Source organism: Myxocyprinus asiaticus, chromosome 1, assembly GCF_019703515.2.
Source record: "Myxocyprinus asiaticus isolate MX2 ecotype Aquarium Trade chromosome 1, UBuf_Myxa_2, whole genome shotgun sequence".
In the NCBI taxonomy this organism is placed as follows: domain Eukaryota; kingdom Metazoa; phylum Chordata; class Actinopteri; order Cypriniformes; family Catostomidae; genus Myxocyprinus; species Myxocyprinus asiaticus.
This window is the reverse complement of record NC_059344.1, coordinates 32376620-32397682: the sequence shown is the minus strand read 5'-3', so window position 1 is coordinate 32397682 and position 21063 is coordinate 32376620. Positions and strand designations below refer to the sequence as shown.

The window sequence follows — 21063 nt, the reverse complement described above, 5'->3', positions numbered from 1 at the left end:
CAAAAATGAAAATTCTCTCATTATTTACTTTCTTCACCACAACACATTTGAAGAAAAATAGAAAAATTAATAAAGAGAGAATTTTCGTGAACCGAACCGCGAGTTCAGTATCTTGAAACGAATCGTGAGATGAGTGATTCGTAACACCCCTACAATCTTCCTTAAATTGTGGAAGTGAACCACTATAGATGACGTAAAATTCACTTCTTTGCAGGCTTCCGATCACAATTATTATGGGATAATGCATTTCTCATACCTGCTTGTCTCCAAATAAATTGTCTTTAGAGAGAAGCTTACATATTTCACATTTTGAAAGGCATCCGCGGGCTCGCGGCAGACAAGCTCTAACAGTCTTCACATCATTGCATATTCAGTGCGTGGCAGACAAACACAGGTGTCGTTCTGTACATGTATAGTTTTGGTGATAAATCCAAATTGACGAATACTTCAATATGATTTTCATGATTTTGCAACACCATGCTTAAATACTCCGACAGTGTGTCCAGCACTACCATTCAACAGCACCGCAACACTGCTAGTGTAGCCTGATTTCTGAACAAATGACTCTTATGAGCCAGTTCTTTTGAGTCTACTACAGCACAAAACATACAGCGCGACCTGTGTAGTCCAATTCTTGATTGAAGGACTCTTATAAGCCTGTTCTTTTTGAATATACACCGGCCTAGTGAACGAATGACTCTGATTTTTATGTATTTGTTTGGTTCTTTTTTCAGTGAATCAAAACATACCGAACTGCAAGTCATTAATTTCATCATGTCCGACTCCAAATGAACCAAGAAGTTTTGCTGTGTTTTTTGTTTTGGCTTCAGAATCAAAGTAATTACTGGCTGGATGTTGACATGTCAGTGTGCGGTATAGATACACACTAAGTTTTGTTGTAATTAGTGGTGTATTATAAAAATGATTGAATGAATAAAAATATCTTAATTAAAAAGTTTGTGTAAAGACAACATTCCTAATAATCTGTTCTGTTAAAATATGATATGATCTCATAATTTGGTAACAGGTTGCTGTGGGCAGTAAATCCAATTTATAATATTACATTCCTTATTTCCAAATATTTCTTCCTCAAGTACTGAAATAATTTTTAATAGAACCGTTAAGGAACCAGAAATGTTTAGCGGAATCAGAACCAGAATCGTTAAATTCCTTACAATTCCTATCCCTACTAATGATTGATCAGGTCTTAGATTGTCATATGACCGAGCATGTCTCTATACAAAGATTTTACTACTGGTTAGCAGAGCTGTGGAATATAATCATTTTTATGATGCATCGCGATGCTGACGTGAAAGATTCTGCATCGATGCATTAAAACAAAAGAATAGATTTAATTTTTTTTTAATTAAATATCATATACAGTATATGCTGTTCTGTTTTTAAATAAAGTAAGTAGTCTTATTGAATATTAATAAAAAAGTTGCCTATGTCCTCCGGAAGCAAAGCACTTGCGTCTGATGTTCGTAGATAGGAGACATGGCAGAGGGAGAGCAGCAGCCTGTGCTTAAAAATGCACCTAACTTCTTGAAAGCAGATATTTGGGCACATTTCGGTTTTTACAAAGTAGAAAAATTAGCTTGATAAAAAATACGCTGTGTGCAAGACATGTCGAACCAAGATTAAATACTTTGGCAACGCAACAAATATGAGGAATCACATCTCCCTTTTTCACCCAGAGCTAAAGTTAGCAGCAAACCCGCAAAACGCAGCTAATCAGCCAACAATACAACAAGCAATGGTATCAAATTTACCTCAGAACTCCGAAAGGGCAAAGAAGATCACACAGTCCATTGCGACATTTATTGCAAAGGATCTCCGCCCTTACTCGGTCGTGGAAAACACCTGCTTTCGCTTCGTCCTCCATACCCTGGAGCCAAGATACAGAATCCCTTCTCTGAGTTTTTTCACAGACACCGCTATACCTGTTCTGTACAGTGACACAAAATCTAGAGTGATGGAGTCCATGCGTAACGCCAGCCGAGTGGCCATCACCTGCGATTCCTGGACATCCATCGCCACAGATTCATATGTAACGGTAACTGCTCATTATTAATAAAAGCATTGGAGGACAAAATGCATCGTGATGCATCGAGAATCATTTTATAAATCGAATCGTTACCCTCTGAACCGTAATCTAATTGTGAGACAAGTGAAGATTCACACCTGTACTAGTTAGATTCAATTAATTCCCAGTTATGAATTCAAATTCATTAGAAACTCCCATATAAGGGTGGTTTTTGTAATAGATTTAAGATAAAATCTATTACAAAATGAGCTTGCTTTAAAGTTTGCTTCTGCCAAGAAGGCTTATTTTATCTTGAGCACAGCAGTAGCGAGAGGGGTGTGCTGTGAGCATGTGTGCGGCCAAAGGGTGGGATGGCTTTTGGCAGTCATGCACCCTCCTACCACATGATCAAGTATGTATAATGCATCACCACTGGCTTTCACAATTTGCACAAAATTTGACCACAGCTGGATCTGAAAAAGATTTAAATAGTACATCTGATTTAATCCAATATTTTCACCATCATGTGAAAGTTATCTCTTTGATTTATCAAATTCAATATTAAGAATTGCTATAATTTTGTGTAGCTACTCACTATAATAAATGATGCATGAGGAAATTAGAGGTACAAATTAGAAATCTAAATTTAGTTTGAGTGGATCGCTTCTGTGCATTTTTTGCATGTACAAGTGCAATAACCTGCATGAGTTGATGCAAGCAAAAAAATAAATAAAAAAAATTCGTTTATTTTCGTCAAGGTTATACATTTATTGCATTTCATTAAAATTTTTAATGAATGTGTATATTCAGATTTTAGAAATGATCAGCCGTTGTGTACCTTATGTTTCTTTTTTAGGCAGTGAGTGAATCATGGACCTTGTTGTCAGTGCTAATCTGTTTTAAGTGGCTCCTTAACTGGATGTGTACAACGTGATCTCATGAGAACTTGTATGTACTCTTACGTAAAGTTTGGTTCTAGCAAATGTACATTCTCTTATGTTTGCATAGACACCGAAACGTACAATATTGACGTATTGACAGCATCTAAACGTTATCATTTTACGTACTAACACCTATAGAAATGTACAAATGTTTACGTGTACTGTTTGAATTGATTAATATTGAATAATTCATAGAATTAATCAGTTAAATACAGTTAAATGCCATCACATATATTTAATGCAGTTGACATTATAATATGATATTTTAATGGTTTCATTCAGTTCTGTGTGATTTCTGCTGCCCTATACAATGTTTTAAAGGATTACATCACTTTAACCAAGACTACACTTTAAAATGTTAAAAAGAATAAAAACTCTGTAATCGTTTAATCATTTATTAAACATTTAATTTATTTAATAAATTTTTTTTGCAATGGGACACAAAAGGAGTTTTCAGAATATGCCAAAAAACAAAATAAACCCCAAAAAGCACCATAAAACAACAATAAAATTAATCCACACATTTGTTAGCCATAATCCAAATCTTCAGACTGTTTTCTGTGAAGAACAGACCCAAATTCAAGCCTTTTATTCAACGATGTCCGTCTCCATCCGCCACAACACCGTCACAATTCACAATTCAAAAACTGCCGCCTCAAGCATTACGACCAGCGGTTTTACGGCAGTGATATCGAATGTTCATTGGCTCTCAAGTGTCTCGTGACGTTGTATATGTTGTAAATGTGACGATGTATACGTTTGACTGAGGTATGACAGCGCCGTTCTGGAGTGCATCAGGAGAAGATTTATAGCGATTAATAATTTAAATTCTACTCTCCACCTCACACAATGCTATTGTATGCCGTCAGGAAGCACATCGGATGCAGTGCATCACCCTTTGGACTACTATTGTACTGAATTTTGCAATTTTTTCTGAATAAATTATTGTGATTCAATTTATCTGCCTGTTATGTGTTTATATGCTTAATAAATGGTTATGGTTAGGTTTAGGAGTAGGTGTAGGATTAGCGGCTGTAAAATATATGTAAATTAATATATTGTAACAAAAGTTATTGCTACTGTACATTAATCTTCTTGTTATATGTTTTTATATTGTTGAAATGTGGTTATGTTTAGAGGTTGGGGTTGGGTTAAGGGATCTAAAATATCTATAAAACAGTAAAAATTTACAAAAATATTTGTAATTGATTCGCGTATTCAAATATAGTTGTAATGGATTTGTCAACTTAAATGTTTCTAAAGCTGTAAATACGTAAACATGTTTACATTTTAGATGCTTTCAAATGTCCTTATTGTACGTTTTAGTGTCTATGCAAATGTAAAAACATGTAAATTTAATGTTACAAATATTAACGTACAAATAGCTACGTATATTAATGAGATCTGGCTGATGTGAAAGATCATGCCAATCTTTACTGCTGCAAACCCGCTATTAAAGGAATAGTTCGCCCCAAAATGAAAATTCTCTCATTTAGAATTCTTTAAGAGTCTTTATGATGCTTTTATGGTGCTTTTTTGTCCTTTTTGGAGTTTGACAGCCCCTGGTCACATCCACTTTAATTGTATGAAAGAGAGCGTTGTGAACATTTCAAAACTTCTCCTTTTGTGTAAAGCCCCGTTGACACAGCGGGCGGCATTGTCACTTAGTGTCACTACACTTTGCGACCTGTGTCGCTGGTGGGCGCTCCTGCTGCTGTCGCCGCTCTAACGTTATTGGTGGACTGCACAACTGGCCATAGTAGCGTTTGAAATGCTATATACAGATGATTCTACAGATAAAACTATGATATCATACTCATTTGACAAGGAATCAGTTCTTTTGCCTCTAAAAATGCACATTGTGCAGGGGAGAGCATTTTATATAACCTGCAGCAGTGCTTAATGCATCATATCATTAAACAAGACAAATGTTATATCAGTATATGAATCAAACTCACTCAGAATGCTGACATGGTTTTCCATGCATCTATGGTTACAGACAAATGATATAGAACAGAAATCGCTCACAGAAACTTTTCACTTCTCCATCTTGCCTGCAGTTGCCTGCACTCGACTCACTATCACATTCACTGCCTGGAGACGGATGACGTGAGCTGCTCTGTTTTCACTCTCATTGGTAGTAGCTCACGAATATTGCTTGTCATATGCATAAAGTTGAAATTTTCTTGTGGCTACCCATGCTGATTTCTGTCGCCAAAAGATGCGACAGCTCTACACACTCTAATGGTGAAATCATAAGGATTCATACGACTTTTGTAAATTTGGCTAATTCATATGATATCGTATGACTTTCACTACAGCCAATGATGTCGCTGGACATCGTTTCGATCTAATACACGACAATTACTTGCTTCTGTCACACATAACAGCTTCCTATCATGTTTACACACTCTGCTGATTGGTTAAGTTTAGATAAGGGGTTTGGGGAAGGGCGTAATATTAATAAGCATGTCCTTAACTCCTCATGCATGAAACTCGTGCTTACTTCCGCATTAGACATCCAGGCATTTGCACGTGATGAAATTGTACAAATTTATACGAACGAACTCGTACGAAATCATACGAAATAGCCAACTCGTAAAATATGTACGAATTTTCATGAGACTGGGTTGGACAGCTCGTGTCGCCAGAAGTCGCTGTGCTCTCATTGAAAATTAATGGGATCGTTTCGCGTCGTCGCGCGATGCCACTTGCGGTGTGAATGGGGTTTTTCACAAAATAAAGAAAAACATACAGGTTTGGAATGACCTGAGGGTGATTATGACAGACATTTCATTTTTGGGTGAACTATCATGCTTTTAAACCTTTGAGTCCTAAGGCCTCATTTATAAAGACATACGTAAAATGATCTTAAATGCGAATGTATGACAATTTTCCTAATGTTCCTACAAACGATTTATAAAACTTCTGTATGTGCAAACAGTTCATCTTAAAATCATGCACATGTGAACGAGTGCATAGACTCCGCCTACAGAACGCCCACAAATATCATAATATGGTGTGAGATAGAACGGAATAAATGCACATACACAAGTTATTTATTCGTTCATTCATATCATGGAATGTTTTTGTGCGGTTGGCAAGGTTTTCTAAAAAAGTGCAACTACCGGTTTCTGCTCATAGACCTCATTCACGTTAGCGCCATCTTTGATTTTTAATGGGAATGACAACGAGGCTGTGAGGGATAGGCATAAAGTCTCTTCAGTGGGCTGTGTTGCAGTTTAAAGTGTTTTTGGATTGTTCCGCGGACAAAACATTGATAAAATATCTGTCCAAGAACATTCAGTATACAAAAAACTCCAGACAACATGAGTTGTGGAAAATCAGATGTGATCTTGGAGCTTTATATAGCTTTATACTGTTCATGCCATTGAAGAGATGGTAAATCTATCCCTCACAGACTCGTTGTCATTCCCATTAAAAATCAAAGATGGCGCTAGGGTGAATAAGGTCTCCAATGTAGCCTATTTTAACAACTCATAAGTTATTCATTTACATTATCAATAATAAATCCATTCATTAATCGTGTTTACTGTAAATGCACCATTCTTCAACCAATGTCCATATTCTTGCTAATATTTGAAATCCAAAAAGATGTTTACATGCATGTTACATATGCATAGTCTACATGGCAGTCATCTTCTATATAACAACATGCACGTTATATACACTGCATTTTAGTATTTTTGTCAAATCATTTGTTTTTATTGATGTCTTCAACAACAGCAGACAAGAGGCTGAAGGATGAAATGATGAAAAAAATTAGGCAAGTTTTAAATATGAGACTGTTGCAGTGCTTTCAACCATTTTTATATCGATTTAGCTATGTTTTAAGTGCTTTCCTCCTCACTCCAAACAATTTGCTTGACATATTACATATATAAATACTACATTAAATATGACCACATATACTCTTATCAGAATACTGTTCACATAAACGTGCTCACTCATTAATTAATACTGTACATTTACTCAGTTTTTTTTATATGCATCACTAAAAGTAAATCAAGTCAGCGTGCACTGGCACACTGGAGCAGCACAAAAAACGTTGTACTCTTGCTTGTCAGTTGATGTAAGAAATATTCAAGTCAGTTTTTGTCTTTATAAATCACAATATTTTTTTTTACATAGGATCAAATCCATGGAATTTAGTATCAAATCTGATCATACGTATGTTTTATATCAGAGTCCCAAGAATTCCAGAATGCTTGAGGGTGACGTCAACTCACTGTACCCTGTGAGATAACCTGTTGAAACCCACTGTGCTCTGTTCTTTAGAGCTGGAAATATTTGATGCTAAGTTTGTTAGAAAAGAGCATCCTCATAGATCAAAAATAAAATGTTATGTTTAGATTTGTAGACTTTCCAGAGCTGCTCTACGGATCACAATGCAACCAGCTTCATCCTCCTGAGATGCTTGGTTACAGTTCACCTTTAATTATCCTGGTTTGTGTGTGTTTAAACGCAAATGGCTAGAGAGAATCTATTTGTCTTCTAGGCGGTGTAGTCCCTTATTTACTTTATACATTTTAAGTACACATTCGTGAACAGTTGAGTTGATCTTGCAAAAATGAGGGAACCTGTATTTTAAGAATATTGAAACAATGCCTGAGCTTTACTCCCTTAAACCTTTTTTAGTGTTATAGCCCATATATAGAATAAGTATTTCAAAGGCTAAAGCAGAGGTGTCAGTAGTAATGCAATCGCAGTTGCAGTGCAAGCTATAAGCATTAAGACATGTTGAGTATTTGATAGTGATACATCAGCCAGACTGATCAATCAGCTGATGCCTACAATCTCGAAATGGACAAATAAAACCATCTGCTTGGCCAATTAACAAAAGTGTTACCTTCCCCTTTGTTAGTTCCAAAATCTGTTGACAACCTTCTCAATAGAATAAAAAAAAAAAAAGTGAATACATTTTAGTGTAAATTTGTGTAACATTTCTGAAATTATGCATGCATCGCATTTGCCATTGTTACAACCCCCTCAGGTGATCAGGCTCTTATAGGGGGAGCTTATGCTGTAACTTATGCTGGTTAGGAATGAGACAGTCAAAGTAGTGGTGGAAGTTCTGATTTCCAACCAGAAAGTGTGTGAAAAACAAAATGGAAGACTCTTCAAGACAGGGCTTGAGAAGAGCTAAGAGTGCCAATCTCAAATTTTACTTGGCAAGAGATCAAACAGCTCTCCTCCAAGCACCAGCCCACTGAATTCACAACAGAAAATAAAAGAAACAAAACTTCCCAAAATAAAGGCAGGAGCCTTCTATTCCTCTTTTTTTCCTTAAATACAACCTTCAAATTACCCAGTCCCCAAGAAAACAAAAACATCTCTTTTTCCCCACTTTGTTTAAGTCTATTTTTTTTTTCTCTTTTCATTCTTTTTCTCTTTTTACACACTCACTTATTTTCACCATCACTTTATAATCATAAGATTTCAGTCAAACTAATACAAAACATTACTCCAACACTCACTCTCCTTCTTTTCCCTTTCATGGAAAATCACAAACTGAGGGTTTGTATAGGCCTCCTAGTAACCTCCAACACCTGTGAGTACTAATTAACCCAACCCACTCAATTCAGCACAATATTGGGTTTTACACACACTATCCATACCAGAGGGAGCGAGAGAGAGATAAAAAATAAATAACAATTACACACTGCCAACCCAGACAGGGATGTAACAGCCATGATTAAATTTGCCATCAGACTTATTGATATTGGCATCGTCAATTGAAAAACTCATATCGGTCATTCACTAATGTTGAAACTATCAACCTTGTAGCTTTAATTAGTGTATTGAGAGACATGTTATGTTGAGTGGCCATGGGAAATGTTATTATTTGTGATTGCACCCGTTTTGAAAGGATTATTTTGGCAAGTCACACAAACTCTGAAGCTCTTAAAAACATTTTATTATAAAAAAGAAAAATAAAAAGCTGTGAAAAACAGTGTACACACTCAGATCTCAGAGAAAGCTTTTAAAATAATAAAAAATGACTTATAATGATGCCCTCACTGAGGAACAAAGAGAGCAGAATGAGGCTTAATTGAGGTGCATGTTCTCTTCTCTGTTATGGTTTTCTCTAATGGATAGAAGTATCTCTGGCTCTTCATTTAACATCCTTCTCTGTCCTCTTTGCAGTAATACTACAGCTGAGTTCTGACCAACATGGTAATTTAAGACAATTTGTGCTCCAACCTCATGAATGGAAAAACCCTGAACTTCAGTCAGTTTATGTGTGGCTAGGTTAAAGGTTTCCTCGGTGCACTGCCCTGGAAAATTGAATACAATGCCTGTTTACTGGATGGAAATAAGCAAATAGCTTGCTAATTTTCTTTCAGTTTTATTTGACTTGGGCTGTTCATTGTCTGTCTGTCTGTATTGTGATTGGGACAGTGTATTGTCTGTTTAAAATAGCTGTCACAGCTGTGCTCATAAAAAGAGGCAGTATTGGTTTCCACGGTGACAGTGTAGAATCTCATTACCCGAGGCTGATTGTAAAGCCATGAGGCAAGCACACTATGATTGACAGGGGAGGAGATCATGTCATGTTTCTCATAGACACAAAAACACGCACACATTCTCTCGAGGTGTTAAGGTCTAAGATCTGTTCCACGCTAGCTAATTATCCAGGCAGTTAAGTTAAATCGAGGGCACAGCAGAGCGCGTCATCATTTTATTTGTGCAATATTTGTTTTGGATTAAATATGTGCTCTGTTAATGAGATGCCTAGTTCAGGCAAAAAAGAACACAAGCTAATAGAAGTGTGTTTCTATTAAAAAAGACGTTACCGGGGAGCCTGGGTAGCTCAGCAAGTATTGCCGCTGACTACCACCCCTGGAGTCGCAAGTTCGAATCCAGGGCGTGCTGAGTGACTCCAGCCAGGTCTCCTAAACAACCAAATTGGCCCGGTTGCTAGGGAGGGTAGAGTCACATGGGGTAACCTCCTCGTGGTCGCGATTAGTGGTGCTCGCTCTCAATGGGGCATGTGGTAAGTTGTGCGTGGATTGTGGAGAGTGGCACGAGCCGCCAAATGCTGCGAGTCTCCCGGTGTCATGAACAGGGAGCCACGTGATAAGATGCGCGGAGGCAACTGAGACTTGTCCTCTGCCACCCAAATTGAGGTGAGTAACCGCGCCACCAAGGACCTACTAAGTAGGCAGGACAGCTATTTTCAATCTAAACAAGCAGCAAAAAGTATAGCTCCTTCCTATCTTGAATGGGGATGTCACCGCTAAACTGTCTCTGATGTACCTGAGACACAATGCAACTATGCTGTGCTCAGCTCTTGGAGGTCAATAAAAAAATAAACGATTCAAACAGATGGGGCTATATTACAAAAAATGTCACTACTATTTATTGTGGTGGATTTAATACATACACCCCATAACATTATAAATTTCATTTGTTTAATCTCACTGTCTTATGTGCATTTTTGTAATAGTACTTGGTGGTCTAATTGTTTGACACTTGTTTGTGGAAATCACCTGCAGTATATGCGGTTTTCATATACAGGTTAATTTGTTGGGAAAAAAAAGGTAAATAACTTCACTGTAAATATATCATAGGTATCACCAACTTTAAATGTCTGTTTTTAGACATGCCTTAATTCTTGAAACCTCCACTGAAAACTACAAAGTGATTCAGGTTGGGTCAATTCTCTGAGAGCTGTTATTTAAGAAAAGAACAGCTTGGAGGTCCTAGTGTCAGATGAGCCAGATGATGCTTAGAGGAAGGAAACAGAGGCGTTATTGATGTTTTAGTCACACACCATCTATCTTCTCTCCTCCATTCCACAACCTTTTCCTCTCTGAGCTGTTGAGGATGGCAGAGGAAGAGGAGAAAGTGCACTCGCCAAGAAGAGGCTACTAATCACAGGATGAAGCCTGTGACAAGGGGTGTATGTCCATTTCCTGTATGCCTAAAGAACATTGTAAACCCTATTTAGTACATTACAAATAATATAATATTTTTTATAGTATAATTCAAGGTGTAAGCTAACAGGGCCCAAGAGTATGCTAAGAAAAGATTGTGCCATTCAAATTGATGACGTAGCAGAGAGGAAATCTCATTTAGCCCAAAGTATTCTACATTTTTCGTATAAGCTAGCTTATGCATAAAGAAGAACACTCAGCCTTTTAAAGTATTCTTTATTTGACTGTGCACACATAGACAGGCAGTTGGTGCATGAGATACTGGAATACTTCTCTTCAGGAGTTTAGACCCATAACAATGTCTTTAAAGTCCATCAGACTCTAGTTTTACAAATGCAGGTATCTCCTGACTTCCACACTCTCGCCCTCCTCACACTAAAGTGCTCGAGCACTCTGCTGATGACGAGTTTACGTCATGCTCCCTGTATGCATACGCTTAGCGTTCGTGCAAAACCAAAGTGTACTTTGGCCTTTAGGGTGGTCATTAGGAATCCAACAGTATCCAGATATTCAGCCGGGGATTTAGGCAAAGACTTCAAAAAGAACATGCAGTCATGCCAGCAATCAAGACCAATGCAGAACATTTCAGTCTTGATTCCAACAATATGATAGGGGCAAGTGCTATCATTATTCATCATTTTAGGAATGCACTCCTAAGTGTGTCAAACGTAATGAAGCAGCACTGTTTGTAGTGGGTTGCCAACATATTCTGAAGAAATACTTCTGCAAAAACATTCTTAAAAGGAAATTTAGCCTTTTTAGCTTCAAGAACACTGATGTGAATGTAAGTGGAAAATGCTGAATAAAGACAAAGGTGTTAAAATACTTCAAACCATTAAACCTTTAAATGAATATTCTGGGTTCAATATAAGTTAATCTCAATCGACAGCATTTGTGACATAATGTTGATTTTTTTCTTGAAAAAAGAAGCACAGATCTGGGTTACAATGAGGCACTTACAATGGGAAATGTTGTTATGTTAAAATACTCATTGTTTCAAAATTATAGCCACAAGACATAAACAATATGCATGTAAACATGATTTTAGTGTGATAAAATCTCTTACTAAACTTTTCTATGTAAAGTTATAGCCAATTTTACAGCTTTGATATAATGTCAACAAACCCTGAAACGACTGTAAAAATGACAATTTAAACAACTTTACAGCTCAAATTATACATAAGCTTTAACAGAAGAATTAATGTAAGTGCTTTTCTAAAATTATAAGCTTCACATTTCTGCCTTTAAACATTTCTGCCTTTAAACCCATTCACTTTCATTGTAAGTGCCTCACTGAAACCTTGATTTTCGCTTTTTTTAAAGAAAAGGAGGGACGAGGCGAACTTTTTGTGTTAATCAACATTATGCCACAAATGCTGTCGATTGAGCTTGTATTGAACCCGGAATATTCCTTTAATAGAAAAGGACAAACTAGGTGATTTGAAATGCTCTTGCTTGTCAAATTTATGGTACAGGTGCATGTGAGTGTTGGCTTCTCTCTGCAGTGCGGATCTTCCAGAACTTCAGATAAACACTGACCCAGTTTGAACCTGTACTGAGATAACCCAGACACTGCATTGAGACAGGAAAACTGCTTCTGAAACACTGTCTGACTCTCTTTATAATTGCTCTGTTTACAACCTCTTGCAAGAGTTCCTTGAGGTTTACTTATAATATTATTTAGGGGTGGGAATCACAAGGTAACTGGCGATACAATGTTATATCAATATCTAGGTCACAAGACAATATAATTGCTATTCTTTATTTTTGGTGTATTGCGATCCAAAACTGTGATATATTGCGATTATCTTGTTTGTTGTTTTTCATTTTTCATAAGACTTAACCAAATGCTTTGCTCGACTGGTGCAAATCATAAAAGGAACTCACATGACTCCAGTTTTTTAATCCATATCTTCAGAAGTGATATGATAGGTGTAGGTGAGAAACGGATCAACATTTTTTTTTTTTTGCTAGAAATTCTTCTCCCTGCCCAGTAGGGGGTAATATGCATGAAGAATGTGATTCACCAAAAATACTAGAATAAGAATGTGAAAGTTATAGTGAGAATTGACCGAGCAGGGAGAAGAATTTATAGTAACAAAGGACTTAAAGGAGCATTTAGTAACTTTTTGCTCGTGTCATCTTGGACTTACCGTGACACCTAGTGACGTGGATGCATCATCAATCAAAATCAATAGTTTTCAGTTGCAGATACCATTGTAGAAATTCACTATTCACAATCAGCCATGATTAATCCAAGAGTGAAAGTGTCCAAAAACAAGCTGGTTACTGAGATTAAGCGAGTAGTATTTGGCTGGTCATGTGATTCTAAAATGGCAGCCCCCATGAGGGCACCCCTGCCCCATGTAGAAACAAAATAGTGATGGGAAGTCTGATTCTTTTTTTTTTCGGTTCCTTCGGATGGTCTGTTCAATGAACCGGTTAAAAAACAATTCACCAGTTCATTTACATCATCGCGTAATGACATCACTGTACATAATGCTAATACACCGGTGTCGTAGAATACACGCTCAAACACATTCAATAAAGCCATATGTAAGGGCATATTGCTGATTATTACATTTTACTTAATTAAGTTATAATAATAATAAGGGCGTTTATTGTCATCAGTGTTTCATTCAGTGATCTTACAATACATTCTACATTAAAGTTTTGCACTTAAAACACCCAATACTGACACTGATATAAAAACGTGGATGTCCTACATGTTTAAAGCATAAAAAGTGATTAAACTAGTCTTAATCAACTCACCTTTTTTTTTACAGAAACCATGATCCAGCTCATCACAACTTCAGATATAATCAGCATGCACAATACTCATTTACATCTCTCGACTGAAACATTTCGCCCCACATATAAGTCCTCAATTCACGCATGCTCCTCAGCAGCTCACTGATCAGCAGTTACATTTATATTTATGCATTTGGCAGACGCTTTTATCCAAAGTGACTTACAGTGCCCTTATTACAGGGACAATCCCCTTGGAGCAACCTGGAGTAAAGTGCCTTGCTCAAGGACACAATGGTGGTGGCTGTGGGGATCGAACCAACAACCTTCTGATTGCCTGTTTAGTGCTTTAGTCCACTACGCCACCACCACTCTACCAGTTCTCAGTATTATGTCCGAATAACATCTCGAGTTCAGTGAAGCACTCACATTGCCAATCCAAAGCCGTGCACGTGCTGTGTGTGTCAGTCAGAATGTCGCTCATTCGCTGAAGTGCGCTGTACATGCAGACTGTATTTACCTTTTAAACACATCTCTTTGCGATTCACAAAACTATGGTATGGCTTCACAGCCCTCTACATCGTGAGTAAATCACTTGCATATGGGAGTAAATTTCGTGCTATATGACTAAAATATGTCTGTTACTAGCTACTGGGTGAGTAAATGTTAACATTTCACTTGCCAGTGATTCAGTTATGAAGTGTTGAAAGACAGAGACCCTTTTACTGAATAAAAATCAGACTAAGAAGCTAGATTCAGCCTCGTCTTTCCCTATATGCTGTCTCATGAGTGTGCAGAAAAATGTGTTTGTCTCATTGAACTCCGCGCGTCTCATGGAACCGCACTGCGGACGTCATCCGGAGCAGCTCTCTTGAGAGTGCGTGAAGATGAACCGCTTCACAAGCGTTCTGATGTGCGCCGTCTACAGAGGCTCGCGCCAAACTCCTGCGAAAATATAAACGAGGTATAAACGTATTCATTTAATAGTGAACTCAAAGTGCTCCAGTTTCACTTTAATGACTGTAGAATAGCAAATGTCTGTGGTCATTGCAGGTTCATTCACGCAGTGTTAATGACACGCAGTGACAGAGGCGTGAAACTGTAAAACGGACCAAGACTAAATCTGAAGATATGTTTTAGTTATTTAGTGATATTTTGATCATTAAAATATTCTTTTAATTATTTTAAAATTTATACTTTTATATTTGATTGTCATTCATACATTTTTGAAGCCTGAAAAGGAAATCATATACCCTTATTTTATTATATGACCCAAGCTAAATTTGTATAAATGACTTTTTTGTGTGCATGAAGCACAAAACAAAGTTTTTGGTAAGAACTTAGTATAAGTCAAGTCATGTATTTGTAAAACATGATCATTTTCCTCCCTTGTTCTGACCCTCTGTCAAAAATGCTCTATTTTGGTGCTGCTTCTCCTTTAAGACTTGACAGTATACACCCACTGTTATGATTGGCTCTTGACTGACCTGCTCTCTCCTTGCCATCTCACTGCTCATCGCTACTGGGTGGGGTACTGAAGTGATAAGGTAAAGTAGGCTTTAATGTGTTGTTGTGGAGGCGTTCAGATGCAAATGTCTACCACAGTGTGACATCACAATGTGAAGGAAGTAGAGAATGAGTCATTTTGGCAGCTTGGTTTCAACAAATGCTCTTTTTGCAGTGAGGAGGAAGTTTTGAGTTCTGAAACTTACAGTATATTTTGAAGTAACAATGACCTCTTAAATGTCAGAAGATCAAGGAAAATTTTATTCCTTATGTCATGACCCCTTTGATCATTCTTAATAATATTATCTAAACCAAACTGGTAGGGTTTTGTGCAAGATGCATGTCTCCTTAAAGAAATCTGAGCTCTCTTTCATATATATTTACATTGTGGCATGTGTGCATGCATATGGACCCTAACACAAAAGGAACTCAAATGGCAAATCCATGCAGTGAGAACACAGCTGGGCTCCAATCCCTTCAGCCTGTGTGTGTGTGTGTTTTACATTTGCTGCTGAACCTCTTGTCAAGATGGGTTAGAGACGACTGCCGAGGCTTGGCATGTACAATGTGCTCTGTGTGAGTGTATAGATTGATGTCAGAAAAACTCTGTTCCAAAACCTAGAAAGCGGCCTGTATTGCCTTCTAAGGCAGTATCCTTACCATCATGAAACTGCATAACTGATCCACACAAAAGATTTGAGTTTGATGCTATCAAATAAACAAAAACAACACAAATATTGTTTACATTTTGTATACAACTGTTTTTATTGAAATATAAGTATATTTAAAATCAACATTTCTCTCGTTTTGTCCGCACGTTGGAACAAACCACATGCATGAGGTTCTGAGTTGCTTTTTTTTTTTAAGAAAGATCATCAAATGTAGCCCCATAAATGATTGTGAATGGTAAATATTGAGTTGGCCGTACATTTGAAATTCTTGCCTTCTACTCTTATATTTGTTCCATTTAAGGTCACTTAAAGGTAGTAGAACACAAACTACTTTTGGAATAAGATATTTATATTGCGAAGTACAAATATTGCAAAAAATTTATACATACACCTAGTTATCTGTTGGGGCATCTTTTTAATTTTAGAGCTGTGTAGTAGCACAGAAGGCTTCATTTTGCTGCAGAGGAGCTGGTGTGTGATGAATTACTTCTATAATATTCACTGTTACTCTTCCACCGTTTCCAGGAGGACCTGTTCCTGCACACCACAAACCGCAATGATTGGACACAGCCTGTTTCAATCAGTCAACTCCTAGTTCTGTTACGCCTGATTGGACGACTGCATGCTTGAGAACCCATCTTTGCCACAGTTGCCATGACTTAGAGACACTGCTGATAAAGAGATGGAGAAAAAGAAACCATGTCCCCGCCTCCTGGACTACCTGGTGGTAGTTGGAGCCAGGTAAGCAAGATTGTGCTTAGGTGTGTCTGGGTGTGATTGTGTGTGTACAGACGTGTATTTCTATACGTTCTTAAGTAATCGTTGACAGGTGAGTGGAATCACAGATGAATTGATTGTGTGCTATGTTACTACGTGACGTCTGCAGGTGTGTTTCAGGTGCCATGCCTCAAGTGTACACCATCAGTTAATGTTTAATGTGTTTGTAGGTTATCAAGAAAGAGAAGGTTACTGGGTCACACGATGAACCTGGGAAATATGTTTGTAAAGCAGCTCCTGCCCTTCTCAAACCTCCAGCCTCTGTTCACTCCTTCAAACTCAACAGCACCACGACTGTGTCCCAAAACTATAAAATGCTGCCTTGTAATCAAATTACATCAGAATGTTTGTGTAACGTCCTGTCTACTCAGGCCTTGTCCCAAATGGCACACTTGATTCTGAAAATGTTGGTTGTGGCCTCGTTTGAATCCGTGATGTTCATGAAACTGTAGGGTTTCAAGTTTGTCAGCTTATGATTCAGAACGGTGCTCACAAGCTCCCCCTTTGTGGTCGCTATGCTTCTTTTTGCCGAGCCCTTACTGGTGTGGACCGCACAGCGGAATATAACCCAATGCAGTCTAATGGGTGCATTAGATGTATCTTTTCCTGCCTATGGTAACCTGTGTGTGCAGTTCAATGGATGGTTGAAACAAAAATAAAATGCCATCTGATGGAGGGGTTGAAAGTAATAAATTAATTTATAAATGTACAATTTTTATCATTTTTTGCCACTTGTTATTCTGTTTCTGATGAGAAATCATTGTAGTGATTAAAATATTTGCTTGGTGTAATATAGAGTTAAGCTCAATTGTCCCTCATTTTCTTTAAAAAAACCAAAAGTCTGGGTCCCATTGAGGCTCTTACAATGGAAGTGAACAGGGCAAATCCGTAAACGTTAAAATACTCAGTTTCAAAAGCATAGCCACAAGATGTAATCAATATGCACGTTAACATGATTTTAGTGTAATAAAATCAAATGCTAACTTTTCTCTGTAAAGTAACTCCGTAAAACCCCTAAAATTACTGAAACAAATATGATTTAAACTAGGGATGTGCACGAGTAAACAAGTACTCGTTCTGCACCAGCTACTCCAGTACTAAAAGTAGGGTGACCAGATGACCATGAAAAAAAAAAAAAAAAAAAGTAAATTACAAAATTAAATAATGAAATCAATTAATTAAATATACATAATAAAAGTATATTTAACTATGGCTAAAATGATTAGTTTAGATTAGTTTTCATGACATTTTACAGCAGATGTCTCTTATCAATTCACATGGGATTAAGCGATTTCTATAGGTGTGTATACCGCTTTTACACGGTTGTTTCACGTTATTGATCTGTGAGGAAATGTATTTAGCCGTGCTGATTAATTATGGAGAAAATATTCAATTTGAGCATAATGGGATTATTAGAAGAAATGTATTGGAATATTTGACAAATTACAATTTGATTGCAATGCTCTATTACTCTTTAGAATGAAAAAAGATGAACAATACATTCAAGTTATGTAATTTTAATTGTAGCCTACTTCTGGAAAATATATCCCAAAATGCGGGGCTACACTTTCCCTAACCAAACACTGCACACTGCACAACTGGCCATAGTAGTATTTGAAATGCTGTTTACAGATAATACTGCCGATAAAATTAAGATATCATACTAATTTGACAAGGAATCAGTTATTTTGCCTCTAAAAATGCACATTCTGCAGGGGACAGCGTTTTATATAACCTGCAGCAGTGCTTAATGCATCATATCATTAAACAAGACGAATGTTATATCAATATATGAATCAAACTCACTCAGAATGCCGACACGGTTTTCCACATTTCATTTTATTAGGCCATAACTATGTATGTGGTTACAGACAAATAATATAGAACAGTGAAATCACTCACAGAAACTTTTAACTTCTCCGTCTTGCCTACACTTGAGTCAACTGCAGTATCTCACACTCACCCTGCCTGGAGACGGATGACGTGAGCTACACTGTCTTCACTCTCATTGGTAGTCGCTCGCGAATGTCGCTCGTCATTTGCATAAAGTTACAATTTTCTCAGCTTGTCTTGTCGCTCCCCACGGCGATCTCTGTTGGTAACGATCGCAACAGCTCGTGCTGCCGGACATCACTGCGCTCTCATTGAAAATTAAAGGGATGGTGTCACTATCTCGCGCGATGCCGCTGGCGGTGTGAACGGGGCTGAAGTGGGGAACTTCAGCACAGCGGAAAAAAATCACCACTGATACTGAGACTGCTGGAATGAACAATTCTTTGCAAGTTTTTCAGTACAGAAAAAGCACAAAACACAGGCTAGGACTGATTATCAGGACAAAAGGCATCCCTACTGTCACTCCGTCGGGACGCAGGACACGACTCGTGAAATCGGGATGTCTGGTCACCCTAAAGCACTATTAGAATATCACATATTAATTTTCCTTTACGCATTTGCCTTCCGTAAGCAGCGCTGAATTGCACCATATCTGTCTGTTACAGTTGAGTCCACTGGGGAGCGCTGTGGATGTGTGTCTTCGAGGTGTTGATGAGAGAAGATATGGCATCTATGCTTTTGAAAGCAAAGCAAAGTGTGACAATACTTGTAATATTTTGATTCTTATTACTTTTTACTCTATTGGTATTCGATTCTTATTGGAGTCATGCAAACTGTGGCAGGGCAGAGGGCGGGGCCTGGCCGTGATGCTGCATACCTGGCCCCTAATCAGGCTGATCAATCCTGAGAGGGATAAAGGCGACCAGAGGAGGCAGTTCGAGAGAGAGAGAGAACTACAGGCAGCTGCCCTGTATGTGTTTATGTTTGTGTCTTTTTGTTTAAGTTTAATATTAAACTATTATTTATATTGTCAAGCCGGTTCTCGCCTCCTCCTTTCCACTGAACTTTGTTACACTGGTGCCGAAATCCAGGAAGGAGGTGACGAGAACCAGCTTGACAATATAAATAATAATTTAATAATAAACTTAAACAAAAAGACACAAACATAAACGCATGCAGGGCAGCTGCCTGTAGTTCTCTCTGCAGTATGTAGTATGTTTGTTTAATCTCTGATCACCGGCAGAGCACGTTTTATAAAAAGCATACATTCACCACTTGTTTTTATGAGTAATAATATGTGAAATGCTAAAAATGCTTAGCCTTTATGTAGACTCTAAGTTTAAAAATGTGCATTAATCTTATACCATTGTAGTGCTGAATTTTGACTCCCTGGTATCCTTATGTTTAGGGGTGGGTATAGGGATGAACTTTAGGGATAAGGGACAGTCAGGTAGCAAGGAGTCAGAATCTGGTGGGCAGTCAGTATTGCTTTTTATGTAATCTTTGAGTGAGTGCATGTTTTTAAATTTTTTTTAATACATATTTTTCATGAATTTTTTTTCCCCAAAAGAAAAGCATAGTTTGTTGAGGTTATCTTATTTTGAAACTGTTTTTGTTAACGTTTGTGAATAAAACAAAATACAAGATTCACGTACGTGTCGTGTTATTTTTAACGTGAATGTACATTTTGTGTAGGTTAGAGTACTCGACTACAAAATTACTCGAAAATGCCCATCCCTAATTTAAACAATTTTACAATATTGACAATATTAATAATCTTTTAATAAAACAAAAAGACACAAGCATAAACACATGCAGGGCAGCTGCCCGTAATTCTCTCTCTCTCGAACTGCCGCCTCCGGTCGCCTTTATCCCTCTTGAGGGCTTGATTAGCCTGATTAGGGGCCGGGTGTGCAGCATCACGACTCGGCCCCGCCCTCCTCCCTGCCACACACCTTTTTTTTTATCCCCATTTTCTCCCAAATTGGAATGCGCAATTCCCACTACTTACTAGGTCCTTGTGGTGGCGCAGTTACTCACCTCAGTCCGGGTGGTGGAGGACAAGTCTCAGTTGCCTCCGCTTCTGAGACAGTCAATCCACACATCTTTATTTATTTATTTATTTATTTATTTATTATTTTTTTCCCTTTTTCTCCCAATTTGGAATGCCCAATTCCCAATGTGCTTTTAAGTCCTCGTGATGGCGTAGTGATTCGCCTCAGTCCAGGTGGCGGAGGACGAATCCCAGTTGCCTCCACGTCTGAGATCGTCAACCCGCGCATCTTATCACGTGGCTTTTTGAGCGCTTTGCCACGGAGACATAGCGCGTGTGGAGGCTTCATGCCACCCACCGCGGCAACCACGCTCAACTCACCACGCGCCCCACCGAGAACGAACCATATTATAACGATCACGAGGCGGTTACCCCATGTGACTCTGCCCTCCCTAGCAACCGAGCCAATTTGGTTGCTTAGGAGACCTGGCTGGAGTCACTCAGCACGCCCTGGGATTTGAACTAGCGAACCCCAGGGGTGGTAGTCACGTCTTTACCACTGAGCTACCCAGGCCCCCCAATCTGCACATCTTATCATGTGGCTCGT

At 38.0% G+C, this 21063-nt stretch overlaps 1 protein-coding gene across 16 annotated transcripts in view; it reads left to right on the top strand.

Annotated features, from left to right (window-relative positions):
* LOC127445945 (MAP kinase-activating death domain protein-like) overlaps nucleotides 1-21063 on the top strand; it is a 103639-nt gene that overhangs the window by 11641 nt on the left and 70935 nt on the right. For all 16 annotated transcript variants that reach the window (XM_051706899.1, XM_051707129.1, XM_051706818.1 and 13 more), the window contains exon 2: nucleotides 16379-16594. In XM_051706899.1, the coding sequence (XP_051562859.1) occupies nucleotides 16536-16594 (59 nt within the window). In that variant the 5' untranslated portion in view covers nucleotides 16379-16535. The remainder of the gene's footprint in view (nucleotides 1-16378; nucleotides 16595-21063) is intronic.